The sequence below is a fragment of the Pristis pectinata genome, chromosome 12 (genome assembly GCF_009764475.1).
Source record: "Pristis pectinata isolate sPriPec2 chromosome 12, sPriPec2.1.pri, whole genome shotgun sequence".
Taxonomy (NCBI): domain Eukaryota; kingdom Metazoa; phylum Chordata; class Chondrichthyes; order Rhinopristiformes; family Pristidae; genus Pristis; species Pristis pectinata.
The window spans coordinates 1,013,827-1,039,951 of NC_067416.1; the positions used below are offsets into that span (position 1 = coordinate 1,013,827).

General features: G+C 49.0%; 1 protein-coding gene across 3 annotated transcripts in view; it reads right to left on the minus strand.

Annotated features, from left to right (window-relative positions):
• Window positions 1–3,486: 3,486 nt before the first annotated feature.
• The window catches only part of LOC127576417 (STE20-like serine/threonine-protein kinase), a 103,708-nt gene continuing 81,069 nt past the window's right edge, over window positions 3,487–26,125 (minus strand). For 2 of the 3 annotated variants that reach the window (XM_052026930.1, XM_052026927.1), the window contains 6 exons: window positions 15,347–15,476; window positions 14,909–15,033; window positions 13,831–14,019; window positions 10,838–10,963; window positions 10,225–10,338; window positions 3,487–9,693 (listed from right to left, as the gene is read on the minus strand). In XM_052026930.1, coding sequence (XP_051882890.1) covers window positions 9,547–9,693; window positions 10,225–10,338; window positions 10,838–10,963; window positions 13,831–14,019; window positions 14,909–15,033; window positions 15,347–15,476 — 831 coding nt within the window. In that variant the 3' untranslated portion in view covers window positions 3,487–9,546. The remainder of the gene's footprint in view (window positions 9,694–10,224; window positions 10,339–10,837; window positions 10,964–13,830; window positions 14,020–14,908; window positions 15,034–15,346; window positions 15,477–26,125) is intronic. The other variant, XM_052026929.1, reaches the window with a different exon arrangement.

Here is a 26,125-nt window from a genome sequence, read left to right on the forward strand (position 1 = left end):
CCTTGCGTGGGGGCGGGGCTTAGTGCGCGTCCCGCCCGCCGGGCCCGCCTCCGCAACGGCCCCAGTGCGCCTGCGCATTGTGGCGCAGAGCAGTGTGGGAGTTGGAGTTCTGAAGCTGCAGCAGCGGGGAGTCGGGGTTCCGGGCGCCGGGGGTGGGGCAGCGGGGGTGGGGGTGGGGCGCCGGGGGTGGGGCAGCGGGGGTGGGGGTGGGGGTGGGTGTGGGGCAGGGGGTGGGGCAGCGGGGGTGGGGGTGGGGGTGGGTGTGGAGCAGCGGGGGTGGGGGTGGGTGTGGAGCAGCGGGGGTGGGGGTGGGGCGCCGGGGGTGGGGCAGCGGGGGTGGGGGTGGGTGTGGGGCAGCGGGGGTGGGGGTGGGTGTGGAGCAGCGGGGGTGGGGGTGGGGCAGGGGGGGTGGGGGTGGGTGTGGAGCAGCGGGGGTGGGGGTGGGTGTGGAGCAGCGGGGGTGGGGGTGGGGCGCCGGGGGTGGGGCAGCGGGGGTGGGGGTGGGTGTGGGGCAGCGGGGGTGGGGGTGGGTGTGGAGCAGCGGGGGTGGGGGTGGGGCAGGGGGGGGTGGGGGTGGGTGTGGAGCAGCGGGGGTGGGGGTGGAGCAGCGGGGGTGGGGGTGGGGCAGGGGGGGTGGGGGTGGGGGTGGGTGTGGAGCAGCGGGGGTGGGGGTGGGTGTGGGGCAGGGTGTGGGGCAGCGGGGGTGGGGGGTGCACCCTGCACCAGGGGTTCTGTCACTGTTCACCGACCACCTCCTCCCGCGCACCGCTGCTGACAGAACACCCAGCCTGGTGAATCTCGTCTGTCCTTGTCCTTGCATCAGTAAGGGCAACAAACCTGTGCCCAGTCCTCTGGTGTGGCCTCGCCAGACCTGGTACAATTGTCATCGAACCCCCCTGCTTCCAAACTCCAACCCTTTGCAATAAAGGACAATGTGCCATCTGCCTTTCTGACCACTTGCTGCACCTGCCTGCTAAATTTCTGCGATTCATGCAGAAGAACATTTAAACCTGTTTCTTGCTCATTTGCAATCCTTCATTTAAGTAATCCACCTTTCAATTCCTCTTACTGAAGTGCATGGCCTCACACTACCCCACCTTAAACTCTATTTGCCAGGTTTTCACCCACTCACTCACCCCATCTGTAACATCTTACAGAGTCCAAATATCCTCAGTGCAACATCCCCTCCCACCTATTTTCATGTTGTCTGCAAACTGGAACACTTACCCTCTGCCCCTTCCTTCAGGTCATTAATATAAATCACGAATGATTGAGGGCTAAGAAGCAGTCCACTGGTTACGTCCTTCCAGCCTCAGAATGACCCATTCGTATACTCTGATAACCACTCTTCAATCCACCTCATCACCTTTCCCCAATCTTGGGCACCCTTTTACGTGGCACCTTGTCAAATGTCTTCTGAAAATCCAAATACTCTACCAACACTCAGAACTCTAGAAAAATAAACACGTTGACTTGGAGTCAGAGTTGTACAGCAGAGAAATGGGCCCTTTGGCCCAACTTGTCCATGTCGACCATGATGCCCATCTCTGCTAATCTAATTTGCCTGCATTGGGCCTGTTGCCTCTACCCCTTTCCTATCCAAGGACCTGTCCAAATGTCACTTAAACATTGTAATTGTATCTGACTCTACCCCACCACCTCTGGCAGCTCGTTGGTTTGATTACATCAAGCATTTCTCAATGACTAAATTACCTGCCTCTACCATCCCCTCAGGCAGTCCATTCCAGACTTCAACAGCCACCTCTGTGAAAAAATTCTTCCTCAAATCCCCTCTAAACCTCCCATCTTAAAACTATACCCTCTGGTTATAGATATCTTTGCCAAGAAGACACTTTATCTACGTCACTAATAATTTTGTACATGTAATCAGGTCTCCACTCTAAGGAGAACAGACCCAGCCTCTCCACATAACTGAAACACTTCATCCCAGGCAACTTCCTAGTAAACTCCTCTGCACAATCACTTCCTTCCTACAGGAAGTGACCAGGACTGCACACAACTACCCTGCTCTTACAGTCTTTGCTCCATCTAATGAAGGCAGTATTGTGTATTTCTCTTTCACCAACTTATCTACATGTATTCCTGCCTTCAGGGGTCCTTGGACCTATGTACCAAGGTCCCTCTGTCCCTCTGTCCCTCACTATTTCCAAGAACCCTACCATTCATCGTGTATGTCCCAACCTCATTATTCCTGTCTTTTTGTACACTGCCTCAGCTTTCAGCTTAGTGCAACTTTCTCTATCCTTTGTGTGTAGTCTGAAACTGCAGAGAAGACCGGAACTGCTTTTAAAAAATTGTATCTGGATACGACTATTCTATACCTGCTGCCTTCAACCTTTTTTTGGGTGCTCATCTACCTAGTGTACTGCTGGAGGATTTAAATTCAATAAATCTGGAATAATATCAGCTTCACTAATGTCCTTCAGGGAAGGAAATTTAACACCTTACCCAGGTGGGAAGCCAGAACCACAGCACTGTGCCTGACTTTAAACTATGCTGGCAAGATGCTCGGTTCAGTTCGGGATGAGCAGAAAGTAGCAGCCTAGCCGGTGATGTCCACATCCCAGAAACCCTGCAGCTCTAAATCTAACTGTCCGTTCAAAGACCTGTTATCCAGATCTAGTGTCTCTCCACCCCCTTCTCACCAGAATCGTCCTTCTCTCTGAGCGTCCCATCCTTCCTCCCCACCTACCTGGTTCAACAGCAGCCTTGACGCACTTGACCCAAAACTGTGCTACATATTCTCTGGCTATGCAATGTGTTTGGGGTTTAATGAATACATCTCTCATCATCCAGTCAGTGTCGTGTTTCACAGTGAATATGCTTTGTTGGTGAGCAGACACATCAGCATTCAAGAAAATTACATTTAACCACTTAGTCAATTACAAATTTGCAACTCCAGTTCTCTCCTGCGCCACATTACTAAATAAGAATGCAAGCGACTAGTCAACCCAGATGTATACTAGTCTCCTGATGCAGGGTTTCAACCCAAAACTTCAGCAGTTCCTTTCCCACTCCCCCCACAGATGCTGCTCGACCCACTTAATTCCTCCGGCAGATCGTTTGTTGCTCCAGATTCCGGCATCTGCAGTCTCGTCTCCACTCAGTCAACTCAAACATTGTCGGCAAGGATTGTTCCGTTGAGTTTTAATTGCAGCTTATTTTGTTGCCCTTCATTTAATAACTACTAAAAATGAATGAGGAGCTAGTTATCTCAGGAACCCATGTTGTATTCTTGGTACAATGCCTCACACACTCCATGTTTTCTTGTGAATGTTGTGTCTTTAATGCTATGGAAGGAAGTTTTTCACTGCGCCCACGCATACATGTATATGTTACAATAAACTTGACTTGATTTGAAAAGTGACATTTGTTCACTCTTCTCCTCATACAAAGTCTTGTGAGAATTTTCTACAGAGTGCAGAATGTGAGGGCTTTAGAAATAAAACCATGCAGACAAATCGGTCATTTGCAATCATTTTATTTACAATTGTAAATATTTCCACATAAAGTTTCATAATCACTTTATGTAGAACATCATATCCACATAAATAAGTTTTCTTCATGGTTTTAACAAAGGAAGCCCTAGATATTAAAACATTTAATATATAAAGCTGTAGCAAAGCCTTCATGTGTTATAGTTACAATCAGAAATATAGACACTAGTTGACAGTTTAAGTAACATCCTGGCAGCCCAGGAGGCAGGATATGTGATTAACCAATGATCTTACCCTCTGGTTTGGTTGGGGTTGATGTTAGATTTAGTTCAGTGACGAGCTGCAGGATGGAGGGGAATACAGATCCTGAACAGCCAAGAATTCAGAAGGAAAACAAGATTCTGTATCAATACTGTGGAGATGATCACGTGATCTTTTTGTGGGAAATGTTGCAACAGTACACTTGCTTTGTCTTGTAAATGACAAACACAGTGTTCAGAAGCCAGTTTCCAACATTCTGAAAACACACTTCAACTTTTGTTTGGTGCAATTGTTATGTCAATGAAACCTATTCCACGTCTACAGGTGAAGCCTAGTCAACATGGACCAGAACATATTTCAATGTACTCAGCATTCAGTCAGTGGGGAAAGGTTCATATTTTTACAGCAGAGGGAAGATAAACTTTATTTTAATTTCTCGTGACTGGGGAGGATAGGGGTGCAAAGGAACTCCCAGTCAGGATCTGCACAGATTAGTAGAGAGAAAAGGTCCTCTATACTGTCCTATTAAATATTCCCAGGAGAGGGAGAAAAATAGCAAGTGTAAACCTGACTCAACTCGATGCCATCAAACACTACTGGGTAGGGTCAGGATTATGTCCCTCATGGGAGGCTCACACAGATTAAGGTGCATGGGATCCAGGGTGAATTGGCTGTTTGGATTCAGAACTGACTTTCCCGTAGAAGACAGAGGGTAGTGGTCGATGGGACTTATTCTAGCTGGAGGTCTTGATGAGTGGTGTTCCTCGGGGATCTGTACTGGGACCTCTGTTATTTGTGATGTATATAAATGACCTGGATGAAAATGTAGATGGGTGGGTTAGTAAGTTTGCAGATGATACGAAGACTGGTGGTGCTGTGGGTAGTGTAGAAGACTGGCAAAGGATACAGTGGGATACAGAGCAGTTGCAGATATGGGTGGAGAAATGGCAGATGGTGCTTAACCCGGCCAAATGTGAAGTGTTGCACCTTAAGAGATCCAATGTAAAGAAACAGTACATTGTTAATGGCAGGACCCTTAACTGTGTTGATGAGCAGAGATATCTTGGGGTCCAAGTCCATAGCTCCCTGAAAGTTGCTACACAGGTTGATAGGGTGGTAAAGAAGGCATAGGGCATGCTTACCTTCATTAGTCGAGGCACTGAGTTCAAGAGTTAGGAAGTTATGCTGTAGCTTTATAAAACTTTAGTTAGGCCGCATCTGGAGTGTTGCATTCAGTTCTGGTCGCCCCATTACAGGAAGGATGTGGAGGCTTTGGAGAGGGTGCAGCAGAGGTTTACCAGGATGCTGCCTGGATTAGAGGCCATGTGCTATGAGGAGAGGTTGGACAAACTTGGGTTGTTTTCTCTGGAGCAGCGGGGGCTTAGGGGAGACCTGATAGAGGTTTACAAGATTATGAGAAGCATAGATAGAGTAGAAAGCCGGTATCTTTTCCCCAGGGTTGAAATGTCTAAATGGCATGCATTTAAAGTGATAGGGGCTTTTTTTTATATACATAGAGTGGTGGGTGCCTGGGGTGGTGGTGGAGGCAGATACGATAGGGGCATTCAAGAAGCTCTTAGACAGGCTCATGAATGTGAGGGAAATGCTCGGATGTGGACATTGTGTGGGCAGAGGGGATTAGTTCAGTTGGACATTTTATTACTCATGTAATTGGTTCAGCACAACACTGTGGACCAAAGGGCCTGTTACTGTGCTGTACTGTTCTATGTACAAAGTGAAGGTCCCACTACATTGTTCTGTTACAGACTTACAGGATATGGAATGCATGGGTCAGATATAGAGTGAAGCTCCCTCTACACTATCCCATTATGAACTCCCAGAGCTGGCCCAGCATGGGTTGGATACAGAGTAAAACTCCCCCTACACTGTCCTGTCACATATTCCAAGTACAGGGACAGCACAGGATGGACATGGAGTGAAGCTCCTCTATACTTAGATTGATTTTTTTCCAATGAGGTGACCAAGCACGTCAATGAGGGCAGTATGTTGATGTAGTCTACCTGAACTTTACTGAAGGTCTCTGACAAGGTCCCATATGGGAGACCAGTCCAAAAGGTAAAACCCAGGGGATTCAAGGCAATTTGACAAATTGGATCCAAAATTGGGTTGGTAATAGGAGGCAGAGAGTGCTGCTTGAGAGGTGTTGTAGATGGATACCTGTGATCAGTGGTGTATAGTGGGGTCAGTGCTGGGACCCTGACTGTTTATTGTCTGGGTATGAACATAGGGGGTGTGAGCAGTAAGGTTGCAGATGACATGAAGATTGGTGGTGCAAGGAAAGGAACCTTCGGCTACAGAACAACGTTGATAATATGTGCAGAGAGAGGAAGGTTGGAATTTAATCCTGAAAAGTGTGAAGGGATGGGGTGACTGATAAGCTGGGACACACACAATGAATGACACACACCTAGGAAGTACTGACAAAGGCAGCTTGGTGTACGTCAAAGGATTCCTGAAGGCAGCAGCACAGGTAGGTAGACAGGTGAAGGCAGCGTACGGGATACTTGGGGGCACGGAATACAACAGCAAGGAGAGTATGTCAGGCTACAGGCAGCCACAGTAGTGTAGCAGTTATAGCGTAACGCTTTACAGCGCCAGCGACCCAGGTTCAATTCCAGTTGCTGTCTGTAAGGAGTTTGTATGTTCTCCCCATGTCTTGTGTGGGTTTCCTCCGGGTGCTCCGGTTTCCTCCCACATTCCAAAGACATACAGGTTAGGAAGTTGTGGGCATGCTACGTTGGTGCCGCAAGTGTGGCGACACTTGTGGGCTGCCCCCAGAACACACTACGCAAAAAGATGAATTTCACTGTGTGTTTCGATGTATGTGTGACTAATAAAGAAATCTCATCTCATCTCACAGCTGGAGCCCCATGTGCGGTTCTGGTCGGCACTCTATAGGAAGGCTGGGATAGTGTTGGAGAGATTCACCAGCCCGTTGCCTGGGATGGAGCATTTCAGTTGTGAGGAGATACTGGGTTTGTTTTCCTTGGAGTGGAGGAGGCTGAGAGGGTCCTGACTGAGGTGTACAAAGTATGAGTAGTGAGTGGAACAGCACGACAGAGCATGGGAACAGTATTCAGCTTTAATTCTCTCTCTCTCCCTCAAATCTGGAAAGGCCCCATGGTAACTAATCCTACTTCATTTGTGCTGAGCAAGGAAACCACTGAGGCAGACTGGTCAGCAAAATGAGTCCTCATGAGGCAGATGGCATTTGAGTAGCATCTGACCATAAACACGTGGGACTGCCACACGTGTGCCACAGATGGTAACTCGTAGGTGCATCAGTGGTGAGAGCTTTAGAAGACTCCATTCTGAGATGGGTTGGACTGTGCTCTTCATGTACAGGAAGGGAGCCCAGATGGTTTCCTTGCCATCAGATGCCTTGTGTGATCACCTTTACAGTACCAATGTCCCAAATCATTCACACAGATTAACATGTGTACATGGAGATCTAAACTCAGCAGCTTCACACTCTCCCACTCAGCAAGAGCCCACACACTCCAGGGGAAGGGGTGTACAGCTCTCGACTTTACCACACACGGAGAAATACGTCAGAACAACATTTCATCCATTAGAATAACCTAGGCATATAGTGTCTGTGATAGAGTAGGTAATACCTGTAGTGAATTCCTCACACAATGGGTTCTTCCACAGACTGAGGTGAAGGGTCAGAGGTAAACCCTCACACCGAGGTGAAGGGTCGGGGGTGATATGGACATTGGGGACTGCACCAGATGGGTTGTTGGTCACGTTAAAGCTTACACCACACGGAAACTCCACGGGCAACTTCCATTCAAGCAAAAGTAGAGTTGTTAACTAACGTGGGGTAGGGCAGGACTCACTTAACTGCCGAACCTCAGCCCCCTCTGTCCTGTGAACAGAAATGAAGGACTTCATCACATCAGACATCCTTCAAAGCACCTCAAACTCATTTACTTTGTACGCTGTCACGGTTATTTAGCAATTCACTGACCACCAAATCGAGTGATGGTTTAATAATGTAGTGATGGTTATGTTATTACTCAGTGATGGCTACTTAGTCAAATGTACTGTAGTGATGATGATTTAGGTAAAGTGACTGGCACACCATCCACCACCTCAAACATTCTCTCCCTCCAGCACCGGCACACAGTGGCTGCAGAGTGAACCGTGCGCGGCGGTTACCCACCGCGGCCACTCCCAGGCCACGACCTCTCCCACCAACAACAAAGGCAACAGGTGAAATGGCAACATCATCAGCAATGGCAGGTGGGAGCCCCTTCTGCAGGAGGAGGAGCAGCTGAAGACGTGCAGTTAGGGGTGGGCAATAAATGCTGCTCTTGCCGGCAATGTTTACGTCCCACAAATGACTGAATAAGAAAATGAAGTGATGGTGATTTAGTTTAGTGGAATGATGATCCTTTAGTTAAATCAAATGATAGTTTAATAATGAAGTCTAGGTTAGTTAATTAAATGTAGTGGAGCTGAAACCATGACCTTGCGAACCACGAGCCGCAGTGACACTTGGCTATCCCAGTGCTTCTCTACTGCCTCAGCCCTGCCGGCAACCCCATCCCTGCCTCACTCTGTACCAGACACCCTGCCCCCTGCCTCTCCCCCACCTCACAGGGGACGCAGCACACAGCTTCACTTTTACCAGGAGTTGACTGAAATCCATTTGGACACTAACTGTAAAGGACCCCATGCTGACAGACAGTCGGTGGGTGCACAGACTGTAAGGGACCCCATGATGACAGACAGTCGGAGGGTGCAGACTGTAAGGGACCCCATGATGACAGACAGTCGGAGGGTGCAGACTGTAAGGGACCCCATGATGACAGACAGTCGGAAGGTGCAGACTGTAAGGGACCCCATGATGACGGACAGTCGGAGGGTGCACAGACTGTAAGGGACCCCATGATGACAGACAGCCGGTAGGTGCACAGACTGTAAGGGACCCCATGCTGACAGACAGTTGGTGGGTGCACAGACTACATGTGGGGTTTGGGGTGCTGATGTCATCAGGAAGCTCGTCCCATTTCACAAGGCGGAGCAGGTTCCGGAGAGTCTGTGTTTAGTGCTGAACTGCCTTACACCACCATCACCCACACTTGTAAATGTTGACACAGGTCCTGCACGAACCTGTCACCTGTCTGGGGGCCCCCACCCAGCGCCAACGCCTTCTGTCCACACCACTCAGCACTGAGCAGTGCTCGGCCGCAGGCAGGTACCTTGTCCCGGAGGAGCTCCTCAGCACCTCAATTCCAACTGTGCAAGTAACTGACTGGAATAAATGCTAGTCACAGGTGAGGGACTCTTAAAGCCCCAGGTTCTCTTAGTTTGCTCAGAATGATGCAGAAATCTTGAACACAAACTGAAGCCTTAAACTGATGGAAGCCACCAGACATGCACTGAGCCCTGTGATAGCCCATTCCCAGGGGTCCCATCACACGCTGCCCACCGGTGTGCAGCACATATCTCGGAGAGCTGCTGTGGCTCAGTGCAGGCCAGCAGCTCCTCTCCCTGTGGTTACAGGGCAGTGAAGAGTGTTACAGGTGAATCGAGTGGAGCCACGTGTGATACAACCACACCAAAGGCTTGTTCATCAGATTGGCAGCAAATGAAGTCACACAATTTATCCAGGGCCTCTCAACATGAGCAGTCCCATAAGGTGAGAGATTTCAATCCAAGCAGTCACTCACATGCTGATTGTCTTCAAACCAAGGTGGTAAAGAGGCAGCCAGAGCCCTTGCTGTGGGTTACTGGATCAGCACTACTACATGTATCTGTTATACTGAAAGAGGAAGATTACCAGGACAGCCAGTGGTTAGGAGCCCGTGGAGTGCAGGCTTGGGACGGGGTAGAACTTGGAGATACGGCTCTGTGCCGATGGGTTGAGGCATTCTGACTCCCCGCTCATCCTGAAGAAGACTTCTTGCTCCTGTAGCTTGCGAGCAAATTCTTCCTCTAAAGCCTGAAATGAAATTGGGTCAGTTAGTGAAGCAGGTTCGGCAGCAGCTCACCCTGGCCGTTGGGGAGTGGAGTCTGAGACACCCACAGGTTCACTGGCCAAGAGCTCTCAGTTTGCTCCACACCTTTCCTTCCCCAGCCATCTGGAAATTGTGGCTGCACATTCCCAATTGGCATTCATTTGTTCCAGAATTATCTGGACACAAACCTGTCCTGAGGCAGGGTCTCGACCTGAGACGTCAGCAATTCCTCTCCCCCCACAGACGCTGCTCAACCTGCTCAGTTCCTCCAGCGGTTTGTTTTTTGCTCCAGATTCCAGCATATGCAGTCTCCTGTGTCTCAGTCGCTCTTTATTTGGACACAGGGACAGCTGGACAAGAGGCTGCCTGCAGGGGTAGAGGGAGGCTTCCTCTGGTGTTCGGAGAGAGAGAGGACACCCATACTGAGAGTATTCAGTGCTGGAACTCATCCTCCCAATCATCTGCATTCCTCTGAAAGGTTCCAGCAAAATAAACATCGTGTAAACTTTTGGTACCTTCTTCCTGGGCCTGAGCTTGTCTCTCCATTCCTTTAGCTCCTGACAGTGCTCCTCATCCACCTCCTTCAGTTTGTGGGTCTCGTGTTCGATCAGCAAGTGACACTTCTCATTCTGCCAGCAGGCAAGGGGATGAAACAAACAGTCAGGGTCCAGGCCCCTGGGTCACACACGTTGTCCACCACCCCACTAACAAAGCGCAACCTAACGGAAGTCACGCAATGCAATGAACAGGCTCACTGCAGGAGGCTGAGGGTGGAGTGAGAAAGTTTGGGCAGAGACTCCCTCAGCTTAGGGGTGGGCGAGTTGGGTGGGTGAGGGTGGGGGTGGTGAGAAGGTGGGTGTGGGGGAGACGGTGGGTTGGGGGGGATATGGGGATGGGGAGATAGTGGATCGGCGGGGATGGGGAAAAGGCAGGCCGTGGGGGGTGGGGGTGGGGGTGGGTTATGGATGTAGGAATATTATGGGAAGCAGATTTGTCTCAATTGAATAAACTTTATCTTTACTAAGAATCTGCAGTTCCAGGTTGATAAGCACCGGGGGTGGGTGTACGTGAAGGAATCCAAGGCTCCGGAATGAAGGTATTGTGAAGGGAAGTGTTTGGGGATCTTACCTGGAGCTGCTGTAACTCCCGGATGTTGGCATCACACTGGAGCTGCAGATCCCTCATCTGGTTCTCGTGTTTCTGGTGCTGCTGCAGTCTCTCATTTTTCTGCCTCTTCTCCTCCTGGCTGGCAAACTGCCAGAGAAAGTGTGGGTGAGTACCTGTAGATCTCCAGAGGTAGAGGTGGGGCTGGCTCGGACCTGCCTGTGTGCACCGTGCTAGCTGGTATCATCAATGCAACATTCTCCAAACGCTCTGTATTCATGCCTATAAGATGCCCTCTGGGAGCTCCTTGGGCCCCAGAACTGTGCCCCCACCACTCCACAAGCACCTTATTTGGAGGACTGTACTCTCCCCATTTCTGTACCCATCAGTTGTAGCTCTGCCTTCAACTCTTGCTCCAACTCCAATCTTCTTTCCTTCCAGCTTTCTCCTCCCTAATTCCCATCCCCCCGTGATGGTTCTCTGTGACCAAGCTGTCAACTCCTTGCACTGGGACTCAGTCAAACACCTGGTAATGTCATGGTACATTTGACTGTGTACAAGTGAGAGCTGCTGTTGTTCAGTGGCCACCAGCTGCTGATACTAACAGTGGAGATGAACCCACTGTTAGTGGATCAATAAGCTCAGCAACTCATTGCATCCTCCGGCTTGCCATGTGTTCAGTCCCGGGTCTGCTGGCATTCCTGGGTTATTTCACATTTCCAGCTATCCCGCAGTTCTATTTATGTTTCCCTCCCCTTCACCTCCTGCTAGTTACACCTCCTCCGGACAGCTTAGCTGTGGGTTCCACCTGACCCCAGCCGTGGGTCCCACCTGGACTCACCACCCGCCCCTGGGTCCCACCCGCTCGCCCACCACCCCCCCCCCCCCCCCCGGTCCCACCCGCATCTCCCCCAGGTCCCACCCATCCCCGGGTCCTGCCCACCCCCGTCCCCAGGTCCCACCCGGACTCACCACCCACCCCCGGGTCCCACCTGCACACCCCAGACTCACTACCCGCCCACGGGTTCCACCTGACCCCGGCTGCAGGTCCCACCCGGACTCACCACTTGCTCCCGGGTCCCACCCGCACACCCCCAACTCCCCCCCCCCACCCCCGTCCCCGGGTCCTGCCCACCCCTGCCCCTGGGTCCCACCTGGACCCACCACCTGCCCCCGGGTCCCACCTGACCCCCACTCCCGAGGTACAGTGTAAAACTGGTCTTGCACACTGTTCATGCATATCAACTCATTACACAGTGCACTGAAGTAGTACAAAGTACAACACAGAACGCGGAGTAAAGTGTCCCAGCTGCAGAGGAAGTGCAGTGCAGGCAGACAATAAGGTGCAAGGTCATAACGAGATAGATTGTGAGGTCAAGAGTCCATTTTATTGTACTAGGGAACAGTTCAATAGTCTTATAACGGTGGGATAGAAGCTGTCCTTGAGCCTGGTGGTACGTGCTTTCAGGCTTTTGTAACTTCCGCCAGATGGGAGGGGGAGAAGAGAGAATGTCCCGGGTCCTTCTATACCTTGCCTGTTTAAGTGTCTGTCTAAATGTCTCTTAAACGCACTGAGTGTATCTGATTCCACCACTGGCAGCACATTCCAGATACCAACCACACTGTGTAAAAACTTACCTATCAAATCTCCGTTAAGACGCCTTCACTTCACTTTAAGCCTATAACCTTTTGTTTTTAATACCCCTACCATGGGGAAAAGCCTCTGATTATCTACCCTATTATCCCCCTCATAATTTTATATATTTCTATCAGGTCACCTGTCAGCCTCCTTTGCTCCAGGGAAAACAAGCTCAGCCTATCCAGTCTCTCCCCATAACTAAGGTCCTTCAATCTAGGCAACTTCCTGGTGAATCTCCTCTCTCCTAACCCCAGCACGACCACATCCTTCCTGTAGTGTGGTGACCAGGACTGCAGATGATACTCTAGGTGTATTCTAACCACTTGTAAACTTGCAACATAACATCACCTCTTATCTGCTATGTCCTGACCTATGAAGGCAAGCATAACATATGCCTTCTTCACTATATCTACATGCATCGACACTTTCAAGGAACTATGGACTTGAACCCCAAGATCTCTCTATTCATCAATATTCCTTAGAGCACCCTACCATTTACTGTGTATGTCCTACCCCTATTTGACCTCAAAATGCATCGCCTCACATTTGTCAGGATTGAATTCCGTCTGCCAACGCTCGGCTCAACTTTCCACCTGATCTACATCCTGCTGTAGCCTTGCACAACCTTCCCTGTCCACAGCACCATCAATGTTCACGTCATACACACACTTGCTAATCACATCCACGCCAGTAATACACATCACACACCGGGCTCCCAGCACCGATCCCCTGCTGCTCACCCTCCATCGCTTTCTTTTATTTTACAAAGCAGAAAGTTATTTTCTTGTAATTAACTTGCAAACTTATTTTGTATGTTCTGTTTCTGTGTTTTATGGGCTTTAGTCATTATTTTATATTTTTTCTAGCTTTTTCACTCTAATATTCCAATAGCTCTCAAAGCTTTTGAGCATTGGAGACTAAAAATCTATCAAGCCATTTGTAACTTCCACAGCAGGAGTCTCGTGGGCCTGACTGTCTGGGCTGTTTAAGAATCAGAATCACTGACTTGTATGTGGTGAAATTTGTTGTTTTGTGGCAGCAGTACAGTGCAAAGACAAGAATTTCAGGAGCACAGGGCCCTGCCTGCATGACACTGAACTCACAGGTACAGAGGGCCAATGAAATTGGCTGTCTGCCTGGGAAGTAATTGTGGCAGTCATCCCAGTCCAACACTGTCCTGTCCTGTAAGCCATGACCTTCCATACCTCTTTCCAAATCCCTCCTCACACCATCTCTTTCCCACCAGAAGCCCTCCTCTCCTCTCCTGGTCCCTCATATTCCCTCTGATTGGCATCATTTCCCCACCTAGTGGTGATCAGGAGCATCTGCCAGTGGGAGAAGCAGGTGCCTCAGACTGGAGAACATCCTGGAACCTCACCTGCTTAATCTTCTCCCGATCCTGTTCAGGTGAACTGGAGGAGCCAATGCGCAGACTCTTTTTGAACATGGCCATGCGGGTCTTGGCATCGCTGCGTTGGATTTTGGGCAACCTGGCTCTCTCCTGGGTCTGTCGATTCTTCAGCTCCTCAATAAGACGTTGGTTGTACCTCTGCATCTGCTCCATTTCCTGTTAACAAAGAAAGTATGGGGATTGGGCCACAGGGCGCAAAACCGTGGCAGGAGATGCAACTCTTTGTGGGAAACAGGTGTCAGGACAAGTACAAGGAGGGTAGAGAGGAACGACTAAGGAACAGGAGGGGAGATTAGACCACATCTGGAGCACTGGGAGCCATTTGAGAGTTTGAGGCTGTGTAGGGTCAATATTTGGACTCCAAAGGTCAAATTTTTAGCTAGGAATGTATTCCCTTTACTTTAAAAGGGTAATGGCTGATTAGGATGAACTTTTTAAGAACTTAAGGGGAACTGTTAAGGTAGAATGTGACATAGCATTGATTAGCAGAGTTTGGAAACAGAGAGTAGCTGAAGTTTGGAGCTCTCCTCTATAAGAGGTATTTTATTTCAGATGAACAATCAATATTATATTGAGATGGACAGATTTTTGTTAACCTGCCCTTCACTTTCCGACTGTCAGGTGTATGCAGGTAGGTCACACATCAGCCATGATCTTACAGAATGATGGTACAGGCCTGAGGAGATAAAGAGACTCCTCTCATTTCTATGATGGGCACAAAGGTCAGGAGGAGGAAAGTGAAAGGGGGAAACTTGTACCACAGCAGTTTGGGACTCTAACTCAGCCAGTAATAGTCTGCAAAAGCTCACACTGAACATGTGCAAAACTTAGACCGCTCAAAAAATGATGTGAAATAAAGATTGATGTCATGCTGATAAAAGTCTTTAAGCCAGAGTAAATGCCAAGGTATTCATGTTCTGTATTCTGTCATTGCAAACTTCACCAATGGGTACACTTCTGGAAGTAAAAAACATGCAGGAATCAATGGCAGTGTGAGCCTGGCTGGTGCTGAAAGCCAGCAGCAGAGTGAACAGCACAGGCTGACCTTCTCGTGCCGTTTCAGGAGCTGGTGCCTCTGCATGAAGTACTGGTCCTTCAGCTGCTGCTTCAGGAGCTGGTGCTTCTCCTGGAGATGACGTTCCTCCACCTCCCATATCGCCGCCTCCTTAGCTGAACAGCAACAGACAAAAGCATAGTTCACATCCCTCGATCGTGCCATACGAACCCCCCCAATATGATCCCAAAAGTCAAATCCAGCACAACTGTGGCACCCAATGATAGCTCCTTGGATGTACCTCTAAAGACAATGTACCTGACTGTGTCCTCTCACACACAGTCAACAGCAGAGAAGTCCAATGGGCCACATTGTCAATGGTCCAGTTCAGTAAAACCTGCTGTATTCCTCTCCTCTCAGCTCATCCATCCCACCCCAGGCACAATTACAAATCAGGGCCTCACTTCCCAGGGCGACGTTAGGTCTCACCTCGCATCATCTGCTGCTTGTTGTTCAAACACTCCCGTTCAATGGTGGCAAGCTCCAGCTTGTGTTGGTGGATAATTTTCTTCAGTGCTCCATCCAACTCCTGTTGCTGTTTCTGCAGGAACTCCTGCTCCTGATGAGCCATGGTGAGATGCACAGGGAGGGAACAACATACAAAGTCACACAGCAGCCATACACAGATATAAAACAGCAAAATAATGGTACAGGTCATCAATAAACATCATCGCTGGGTCAGAGACAGTGCTATCCTGGTCAGAGAAAGCTGAATATGGTACTATGTTTATTCTTGGCAGTGATTCCTACACCAGGGACGTTATTGGGCTTATTTAATGGACTGGCGATAAGGCAAACAGCATGATGAGCCCATGCTCTTTATTGTCGACCGGAACACTCACGACAGTAAATCACCTCCTCAGATTGTTTCCAGCAGCGAGAGTCTTGAGCAGGAAACTACCCTCTCCACATCTGACTCTGGATAAATCTATAACTTTTCTACCAGTGCATTCCACATTTCTCTGGTCAACTCTCACACACTGTTCTGCACCAGACACCCTCAGCACATTAACTCCAAAGGCAGGGTAAGTGTGAATGTCCAAAAGCAGTTGTCAGGTCTCCATGCACATACAGGGTTCAGGACAGAGCAGCCTCACTGACACAGCACTGCTGATGGTCAACAAGTCCTTGTGAGCATTTATCATCCACCCACACAGTGCCACGGTGCAAACATTAGGAAAAGGAGAAAAATATTCTCCGCTGGATTGCAACTGGGCAGCCTGCAGATCAGGGGCCACTGGTGAAAGACATCCCCATCATTGTATGGGAGAGCTCAGGACGGCAGGGTGTAGAGGGCACACTTGTTCATACACAGTTAATCACCTACTGACAAACTATCCATTCCTCTCCAGTTATTCCCATCATATAATAACCATCACAGCAAAATACCACCTGGCTTCAAATTTCCTCCCAGCAGAACCTGACAAAGGCAAGAGTTGTTAAGGAGCAATGTTACATTTTCCACTCGAGCTAATTAAAAGTGTCTGCTTACGGTATAATCCAGGACACTGGTAATGGTGCGTTGAAAGCTAACATCAAACCTAACACACACACAGTCTGCAGTTCTATCTTCACAACTCAATAAACCTACGTGTGCAATGGGCTACATTTAGGAGGTCTGGGGGCTGAATATGATAACATGATCAAAATGACAATGAGCAATACCACAAGAATAGTGAAAGCTGGAACATAACGAGAGGTTGCTGGGAAGTCAGGGGTCGCGGTAGGGATGCAGGGAGATAAGATGCGGAGCGAGGGTCAGGTGACTGCAGAGGGAGTGAGGGGACAGAGAGGGAAGCTGTATGACAAGGGATGGGTTGGGTGGTGGTGAGGAATTCAATGCAGTGAGGGAGTACATACTGACAATACTTGACCAACAATTACTCTCAATAGGTGCACCAGGTCACACAGTTTCCAATCATTAAACACCGATTCAGAAAAACTAACATTACCCTCAGCTGTAACCACGGAGAACATGACGGACCCCAGTGAATCCCATCTTCTACACTCTCGACCAATGGGAAGGAATCATTGGATTGAGAACCCTACACAGGACAGGGCCCTGCCTCAGGACACAAGGCCCCCTCGTCTCTCTCCCCAGATGGACAGCATTCTCCTGATCACATTAGCCTGCACACGTTCCCACCGTTCTTTCTGCTCCCCAGAGGTGAGTGAAAACTCAAAGGGAGGAGTCCAAGCTATTCCTCCGGCTGAATTTCTTCAGTCCTTGATTGATAGAACATATTTATTCTTTAATATCATTGCACTCTATTGCCCAGAATTATCCAGTAACAAGCTGCAGTCAGTGCTTTACAACAACAGAGGTGAATATTTATTCCACCTCAGTTCACACACACACATTTCTAAATATTTCACTATGTTTCTAAGGACTAGGATTTATTAGAATTGATTGGAAAAAGAAACACCCATTTACTTATGCACAACTTCTGCATTAAAAGCATTTGTACGTGCTTTTAACTGCACTCCTGCCGCTAACTGATTATGGCACACCCCATTCCCCTGATGTAGTCTGTGCCTATAACAGCAGCAGGCAGTCACAGAACGTTTAAGAACTAACGTTCTGAAATCTCCTGCTAATCTGAGGAAATTTGCAATCAGTTGTTTTTGCTCAACTTGAGAAACCTGTCTGAGAAACAAAAAGCTGCAAATGCTGGGAACCGTGCCATGCAGAAATCACACTACACCTGCACACTTTAGAACACAGAACGGTACAAGAACAGGCCCTTCGGCCCACACTGGCTGTGCTGATCATGATGCCAATTTAAACTAATCCCATCTGTCTGCACATGGTCTATATCCCTCCATTTCCTGCCTTTTCATGTGCCTGTTTCAATGCCTCTTGAACATTGACATTGTATCTGCTTCCACCACCAACCCTGGCAGCGCGTTCCAGGCACCCACCACTCTCTGTGATAAAAAATTTTGCCTCATAAATCTCCTTTAAACTTCCCATCTGTCACAAACTTATGCCCTCTAGTATTTGACATCTGCACCCTGGGAAAAAGACTCTATCTACACCTCTCCCATCGGGTTTCCCCTCAGCCTCTGATGCTCCAGAGAAAACAATCCAAGTCCCTCCAACCTCTCCTTGTGGCTAACACTCGAATTTAGGCAATATGCTGGTGAACCTCTTGCACCCTCTCCAAAACCTCCATACCTAAGGGAGGGACATCTTTATGTGCAGAGGTGCAGTGGAGGGTTGCAGCACCCTACAGGAAGCTCAGCAGTTTCCTGAACCAAAGCTGAGTGTTCTACCAACCCCACTCTAATGATGTGACCAAGCCCACTGGGCTAGAAGTGCAGCAACACACACAGACACATGCCAAGGGAGGCTCGGCCAGTTGTTTAAGGGCCAGGCAACATCTGTGGAGAGTTAGTTCCAGCTCAATGATCTCAACCTGAGAAGTTAACGCTGTTGCTCTCTCTGTGCTGCCTGATCTTATCAACAGTTCCAGCTCTCCGTGTTTGTATTTTAGATTCCCAACACCTGAAGAGTTTTGCTTTGGATTTGTGGGATAGATTCCATATCCACATTTATGAGGGGTGAGGGAACCTGGCCAGGAACATTCATGGCGTAAACACAGGACAAGCTTCTTCTTGTTCCTACCCTGGAATGACAATGTGCTCACCACTAGGGCAATAGATTTGGACACGATATCTGCAGTGAGCAGATATCTGCAGTGACTGCCAGCTTTAACACTCTGCCCAGTGGCTGGGCAGAAAAGCTAGCTTGCCCCAAACAACAGCAACACTTTCTATCTCCCACCACTCAGCCTTTGTTTATCTTCCCATTACCACCTTTGAATTGTCTTGGGCATTTGTACTACTGAAGGCACTAAAGAAAGCAACAGAGGGATGCTGTGTAACCCCTCCCTTTGTTCTACAACCTCTGATCCTGTAACCCAATAACATTTTTACTGCTCTCAGTTTTTAAGGGCTTCAACTGTCCCCCAGCACCACAAATTTAGGGTGAGAGGGGAAAGATTTAAAAGGGACCTGAGGGGCAACTTTTTCATGCAGAGGGTGGTGAGTATATGGAACGGGAAGTGGTTGAGGAAGGTACAATAGTATCATTTAAGAAGCATTTGGATAGGTACATGGAGGGGCAGGGCTTAGAGGGAGATGGGCTGAATGCAGGAAATTTGGGCTAGCTGGGTGGGTACCATGGTCAGCATGGACTGGTTGGGCTGAAGGGCCTGTACCCATGCTGTATTGCTCTGTGACTCGAAGGGAGCGAGAATTCCACTTTACTCCCCAGTAGCCTGCTGTCATTTGAAGGTTCTTTGTTCTAGATCTCTCACTAGAAAAAAACAGGTTAGTGAATTGGTTTATTACTGTCACATGTACTGAGGTACAGTGAAAAACTTGTCTTCAACAAGTTTTGTATCCAACGTACTGAAACACTCAAAAATACCTCCTTTGGTCATTTATTTTTCAGGATGTGGGCACTGCTGGCAAGGCCAGCTTTTACTGCTCATCTGTAGTTGCCCTGGAGAAGATTGTGGTGAGCCACTTTCTCAAAGTGCTGCAATCCTAGATTTCCAGCCACAGCGAAGGATGGGTGATATCTTTCCAAATCAGGATGGTGGGGGGGGGGGAAGCTGCCAGTGGTGGTGTTCCCATATGCCTGCTGATTCTTGGTGACACTGGTCAAGGGTTTGGGACATGCTACTGACCAGCCCAGGTGAGTATCGCAGGGCTTTCTGTAGACAGCATGCCCTGCACTACAGCATCAACGACAGAAAAACATCAAGGTGGTGAATGTGTGAGTTACTTGGCTGTTGCTGCATCTGCACTTACCCAGGCCACTGGTGGAGGAACGAATGGTTGGGCTGTGAATGGGGTGCCAATCAAGTGGGCTGCTTCGCCCTGAAGTGGTAGGGGAGTTGTGGCGGTAATGGCAGGGTGTTCCATCCACACTCCTGACCTCTGCCTTGTGGACACTGCAACGGCCTTGGGGAAATCCACGTGACAGGACACCCAGCCTCTGACCTGCACTTGTAGCCGCGGGTTTATGTGGCTGGTCAGGCTGAGTTTCTGGTCAGTGATTGTTGATGATGGGGTTGAATGTTAACGAGATGCTTATAAAGATGAAAGGTCGCTGACGTGTTTCTCTCTCCACAGACACTGCCCAGCCTGTTATGCATTTCCAACATTCTCAGTTTTTATTTAGATTTGCCAGTTGCAGTAAGGGGGAGCACGGTGTTGCAGCACTGGAGTGACTGCTCTCACCCAGAGGGTGAAGCACGGTGATGACATTGTGCAGAAGGCAGCCAGGGCAAACTTCAGCATTTCCAAAAGGAGGCATCAGGTGCAACTGAGGGGCAGACCCGGCACCTGAACTGCACCACCGCTGGAGCTGAGAGCATGCAACACACAGTACACACAGGCAGACACAGATACACGACAAACCATCCACTCACACACGAGGATAGAGCAACTTACATCCTGAAGCTGTGCGTTGGACAGGGTGCATGAAGATAACTGAAAGGACTGTATCATAACCTGGGCGATGCCCTGTGGATCAAAATACAATGGACTTCCTGCGTCAGCAAAAGGACAACGAGGCAACACACACACACACAAACACACCTCATTCAGGCAGCCGACACGGGCCGCAAACATCGAGCAGCATGCACAGCAAAGGAGGGAGGAAGAAAGAACAACTGTGACTGGCAGAAGAAGCCGGGACTACAGTTCTGATCGAGGGTCCTGTCCAAATCCTTAACCAGATGTCGCTGGAGATGCTGCAAGTTCCCCACTGTAGAGATGCTCAGGAAACTGTTGTTGGCAGTTGCGAAGCCGGGCATCTTAATTACAGATATTGGCAGCTGTTCCACCCACCACAACCCCATTACCTCTCCACCCTCCGTTCCCCCACCACCCCCCTTCCCTCACCTTCTTGCCCTCTACACCCTTCTGATAATGTCTCTTTTTTGAGCCACTGGGTCTAGAGGGATGACAGGAGTTTCCTCAGCATCCAGAATGGTGGATGAAAAATTCCACAGCATTCCCCAGCCCTCGACGTGAAGCCTCACCAGGAGAATGGACGTGGCCCCACAGGCAGAGGTGAAGCCGGAGATTAGGAAGTTACTGCTGGTGTCTGCAGCAACCCATGGCTCTGCAGTGAGATGGGCAGACAATTCACGTCACTTTCTCCGAGCTCTCCTCTGGAGAAACATTCCTTGCTATGGTACAAGGTGCAGAAGGGACGCAGGCCCACTTCACTGAAGCCCCAGTACTGTCTGATGAGGATGGGCTTTAACACAGGCCGTCATACACGATGTGGTGGAGGGGCCGGGGATGCCGGTGGCTGTCCCAGACTGACCGTCCCGCAGGAGGCTCAGTGAAGGGTCAGCAGCAAAGCTTGCACTGAAGCTCACTTCTCCCCGTTCCCCATCAACTACAGGAACCATGGGATGGTGGACACAGGACGAAGCCTGAAGTACATTTCCTGAAGTTTTGTGTTCTCTGCCACCACCTCCTGCACCACTGACGTTTTCTGCTCTCCGGCTTCCCGTCGACATTCTGGAGAAGTCCCTCTGCTAGACCCATGCAGGGACTGAATCCCAGCGCCAGGCCACAGGGGGTCAGCACCAGAAACCCCACAGCCCCTGGGCTTGGGAACACGGCAGCAAGAAACCTTCCTTGAAAATCAGTGACACCAAATGGACCCCGAGCTCCTTCCTCAGAGCACCACCTTTCCTGTGCACTTGGTACAACCCACACAAAGTTTACTGGTGAATATTTTAGGATGGGAGCTAGGGAGGGAACCTTTACAGAACTCTCCTTTAGGACACAGAACAGAAGAGCACAGGAACAGGCCCTTCGGCCCACCCTGTCTGTGCTGACCACAATGCCAATCTAAACTAATCTGCCTGCACATGGTCTGAATCGCACTACAGGCCCTCACCAGTTACAAACACTTGACTCATGGACAGCCCATACATGTGGACGATCGTTTGGGAGACCAGTGGGATGGATTCGTCTGTGGGGCTGCAGGCATCTCTGCCAGATGGGAACAGGGATTTTCAGACTGCCTTCTCTCCCCACCCCCCACCTAAAACTGCAATAATCGGGAGCAGGGTGGAGCCTGGCAGAGCTGGGAGTGCAGAGCAGTCTCACTCGCTCTTCCCGTGCCTGCTCGCTCCCGTCACTGCTGTTTCTGTGACCCTCTCCCATGCACTTGTTCATTTCTCATTTACGAACAGTTCAGGTTATGAACAGTTCTCAGGAACAGAAGCCTGATGTGACCCGGGAAACGCCTGTGTTCCCTATGGTATATTTTCCTCTTGCTTTTGACCTCCCAAAATGCACCACCTCACACTTGTCCGGATTAAACTCCACCTGCCACTTCCCTGCCCACATTTCCAGCTGACCTCTATCCTGCTGTGTCCTTTGACAACCTTCCTCACTACCTACAGCTCCATCAACTGGTGGCTACAATTTCTAGAAGCTAGGGTAGTAATGTGACAAGCAATTTCATTGCACGCTGGTGTATATGACAATAAGCTAATCTGAATCTGAAATTCTTTATTTTAATGCCTTTGTACTGTTCTTGTGCAATTCTTTAGGTCTCAGACCTCTTGTGTACCAAAGTATTCCTTAATCTGCCCAAGATCTAGAACTAATGAGTTTCATCTGTTGAACAAAGAGCCCAGTCACTATGGTCTGAATCACTGGACATCACTCACTGTCACATGATCTCCAGCCAGAGGAACAACCAGTTAACAAGTGGTAGCACTGAACACAGGCAGAATGTTTACAGGAATAGAGACCTCAGAATTCCTGAACTGAAACACAAAAGCACTTCCCTGTGCCAATATTCAATATGAAGCGGAGTGCTCAGAGGCTGATTCTTGTACCTACGCCATCCCATGAAGAGTGCACAGATTCATATGTACCTACACATATTGTGCTCTCAGAAGCCTTGAGGAGAATGGCTTCAGACTGATTGGTGTTTTGGGGTAATACACCCAAGGTACAACAAATCATCTGATATTGCAGAACAAGGAGGTTAAATCTACATCCAAAGGAAACATTGGACTATAAACCAGCTCCGCAAGCAGCTCACAGCTGGGCAGCTGTTCCAAGTGGTAGACAGGGAAAAGTGGGGCCACACAAGCTCGGTGTTGGCACCCCAACATTTGAACTGTGCAAACACCGGAGCTGTAGAGTACACAACACACAGTACACACAGGCAGACACATACACAGCAAACCTGCCAGTCACAAAGAGTAGGGGGACTTGCGCCCTGAAGCTGTGTGTTGGACAGGGTTCGTGAATTCTCCAGCCACTCCCACACTGACCTGTCGTCTGTCACAGTGAGGCCCAACACAAGCTTCAGGAACAGCACTTCATCTTCTGTCTGGGCACGTTGCAGCCTTCTGAACTCAATACTGGATTCTACAACTTCAGGTCACTTATTCCTGTCTATATCATTTGTACATCTTCGACAGAGGCTGTTTGTTTGACTCCCTCCCCCACCCCCCACCTCTTTTTCTTCTCTCTCTCTGGGAATGGAGGACGTGTCCAGGCTGACCTGCCGGGCATATCTTCCTGCTCTGCATTTTACAACTCCTACATCCTTCTGTCTATGTTCTCACTCTCTAACTGCTCCCATTCACTCACTGACCAGATAACCTGTTTACAGTTCATCTTCATGGCTACCCTGGTTTTACCCTATCAGAGACACCCCCTTCCCCCAATCTCCCTGGAGCTTAACAAGTTACTTTTATCACCTTCCTAGTTCCAACGAAGTGTGTTTATCCTGAAACATTCCCTCTGTTCCTCCTCCCACAGGTGTGGCCTGACCTGTTGAGTATTTACAGCATTTTCTGTTTTATTTCTGTGCTGGCACCACTGTTCACAGTTTATATGAAGTTCTGACGGTGGACAGCTTTCCACTTATTCCAAAGTGTGGGTGTCGTTGGCAAGGCCGGATTACTCTCCATCCCTCGACTTGACATTTCAGGGGCAACAGGTGGCAATCACACGGCCGTGGTCTCAGAGGCACAGAGGCCAGCGTGGGCAAGGCCAGTGGATTTCCCTCTCACTGTGGCCAGGCCAGTGTCTTTAAAATTTGGGCAGATTCCGATGGAAGAAACAGAGTGAAAGGAAAACTGCAGGCCAATGATGCAAGAGCCCGTGAACCTCAGTTCAAAGAGGAAATCTTTCTGTGCAGGGTAATGGGATTGTGGAATCTTCTGCCTCAGGGTCTGCTGGTAGTGAGTAATAGATTTACTTCAGTAGGCTGGAGGGTCTCGAACAGGAGGACATAACTACAAGGCAAGGGGTCGGCTGTTTAAAACTCAGGTATGTAGAAATCTCTTTTCTCCGAGGGTAGCAAATCTCTGGAATTCTTTGTACCAACAGGTGGAGGTGACCGGATCATTAGGTAGATCGAAAGTGGAGGTGGATAAATATTTGATAGATCGGGGAACAGAGGGGTATGGGAAACTGACACAGAAAAGGAGTGGAGGCCAGCAGAGATCAACCATGATCCACTGAATAGCAGGTAAGGCCTACTCCTGTTTTATGTGCTCTTGTGATTAAATAAGATAAAGAAAACAGATAAAGTTGACTCTGGATTTAAGGCCAGCTCCATCACGGGGACAGCCCTCCCCACCATCGAGGACATCTTCAAGAGACAGTGCCTCAAAGCAGCATCCATCACTAAGGACCCTCACCACCCGGGACATGCCCTCTTCACGTTACTACCATTGGGGAGGAGGTACAGGAGCCTGAAGACCTACATTCAGTGTTTCAGGAACAGCTTCTTCCCCTCCGCCATCAGATTTCTGAATGGTCCATGGTCCCATGAACACTACCTCGTTATTTTTTTTGCACTATTTATTTATTCCGTAGTTTATAGTAATTTTATGTCTTGCACTGTACTGTTGTTGCAAAACAATACATTTCACATCATACCAGTCAGTGATACTAAATCTGACTCTGAAATTGGGGGAGGGCTGAATTCAACGGAGTAGGCAGGACCTGGCAGAGGCAAATAGGGAGCAACCGCTAGAAGGGAAAACAGCAGCTGATAGATCAGGGCTGCTTAAAGACAAGACAAGAGTTCAGAGTCAGCACGTCCCTGTAAGGGTAAGAAGCAAAGATGGTAAGGTTAGGGAACTCTGGTTTACAAAAGGTATTGAAGGTTTGATCAGAAATGAGGAATGTTGGATGCTGCCTGGCCTGCTGAGTTCCTCCAGCATCATAGTGTTGTTCCTCTAGATTCCAGCATCTGCAGTCCTTTGTTTCGAGTCCTTTGAAGTTTGCGGGTGATGCAAAAGAGCTTAAATTAGGAGGACAAAACGAGGACCTGAAATGGCCTTGGTAAGCAGGATTGTGGAGAATCCCACAACATATAAAATGTAACATATATATTTATGAAGTATATTAGAAGCAAGAGGGTAGCTAGGGAAAGAGTAGGTCCCCACAGGGACCAAAGGGGAAATGTGCACGTGAAGTCGGGGGGGTATGAGTGGGATCCTAAACAGAGCGGGATCTGTTCTAGGACCCCTGCTCTTTGTGATTTTTACAAATGACTTGGATGAGGATGTGGGAGGGTGGGTTAGTAAGTTTGCAGATGACACGAAGGTTGGTGGTGCTGTGGGTAGTGTAGAAGGTTGCTGTATATTACAACAGGATATTGATAGGATGCAGAGCTGGGCTGAGAAGTGGCAGATGGAGTTCAACCCGGAGAAGTGTAAAGTGAAACACTTCAGGAGATCGAATTTGAAGGCAGAATACAAGGTTAATGGCAGGACTCTTAGCAGTGTGGAAGAACAGAGGGATCTTGGGTGTCCACGTCCATAGATCCCTCAAGGTTGCCGCGCAGGTCAATAGGGTTGTTAAAAAAGCGTATGGTGTGTTGGCCTTCATTAGTCAGGGATTGAGTTCAAGAGCCACAAGATAATGTTGCAGCTCTATAGAACTCTGGTTAGACCACACTTGGAGTATTGTGTTCAGTTCTGGTCCCCTCATTATAGGAAGGATGTAGAAGCTTTAGAGAGAGTGCAGAGGAGATTCACCAGAATGCTGTCTGGATTGGAGAACATGTCTTATGCTGAGCGAGCTAGGGCTTTTTTCTTGGAGAGGAGGATGAGAGGTGACTTGATAGAGGCGTACAAGATGATGAGGCATAGATTGAGTGGACAGTCAGAGACTTTTTCCCAGGGTGAA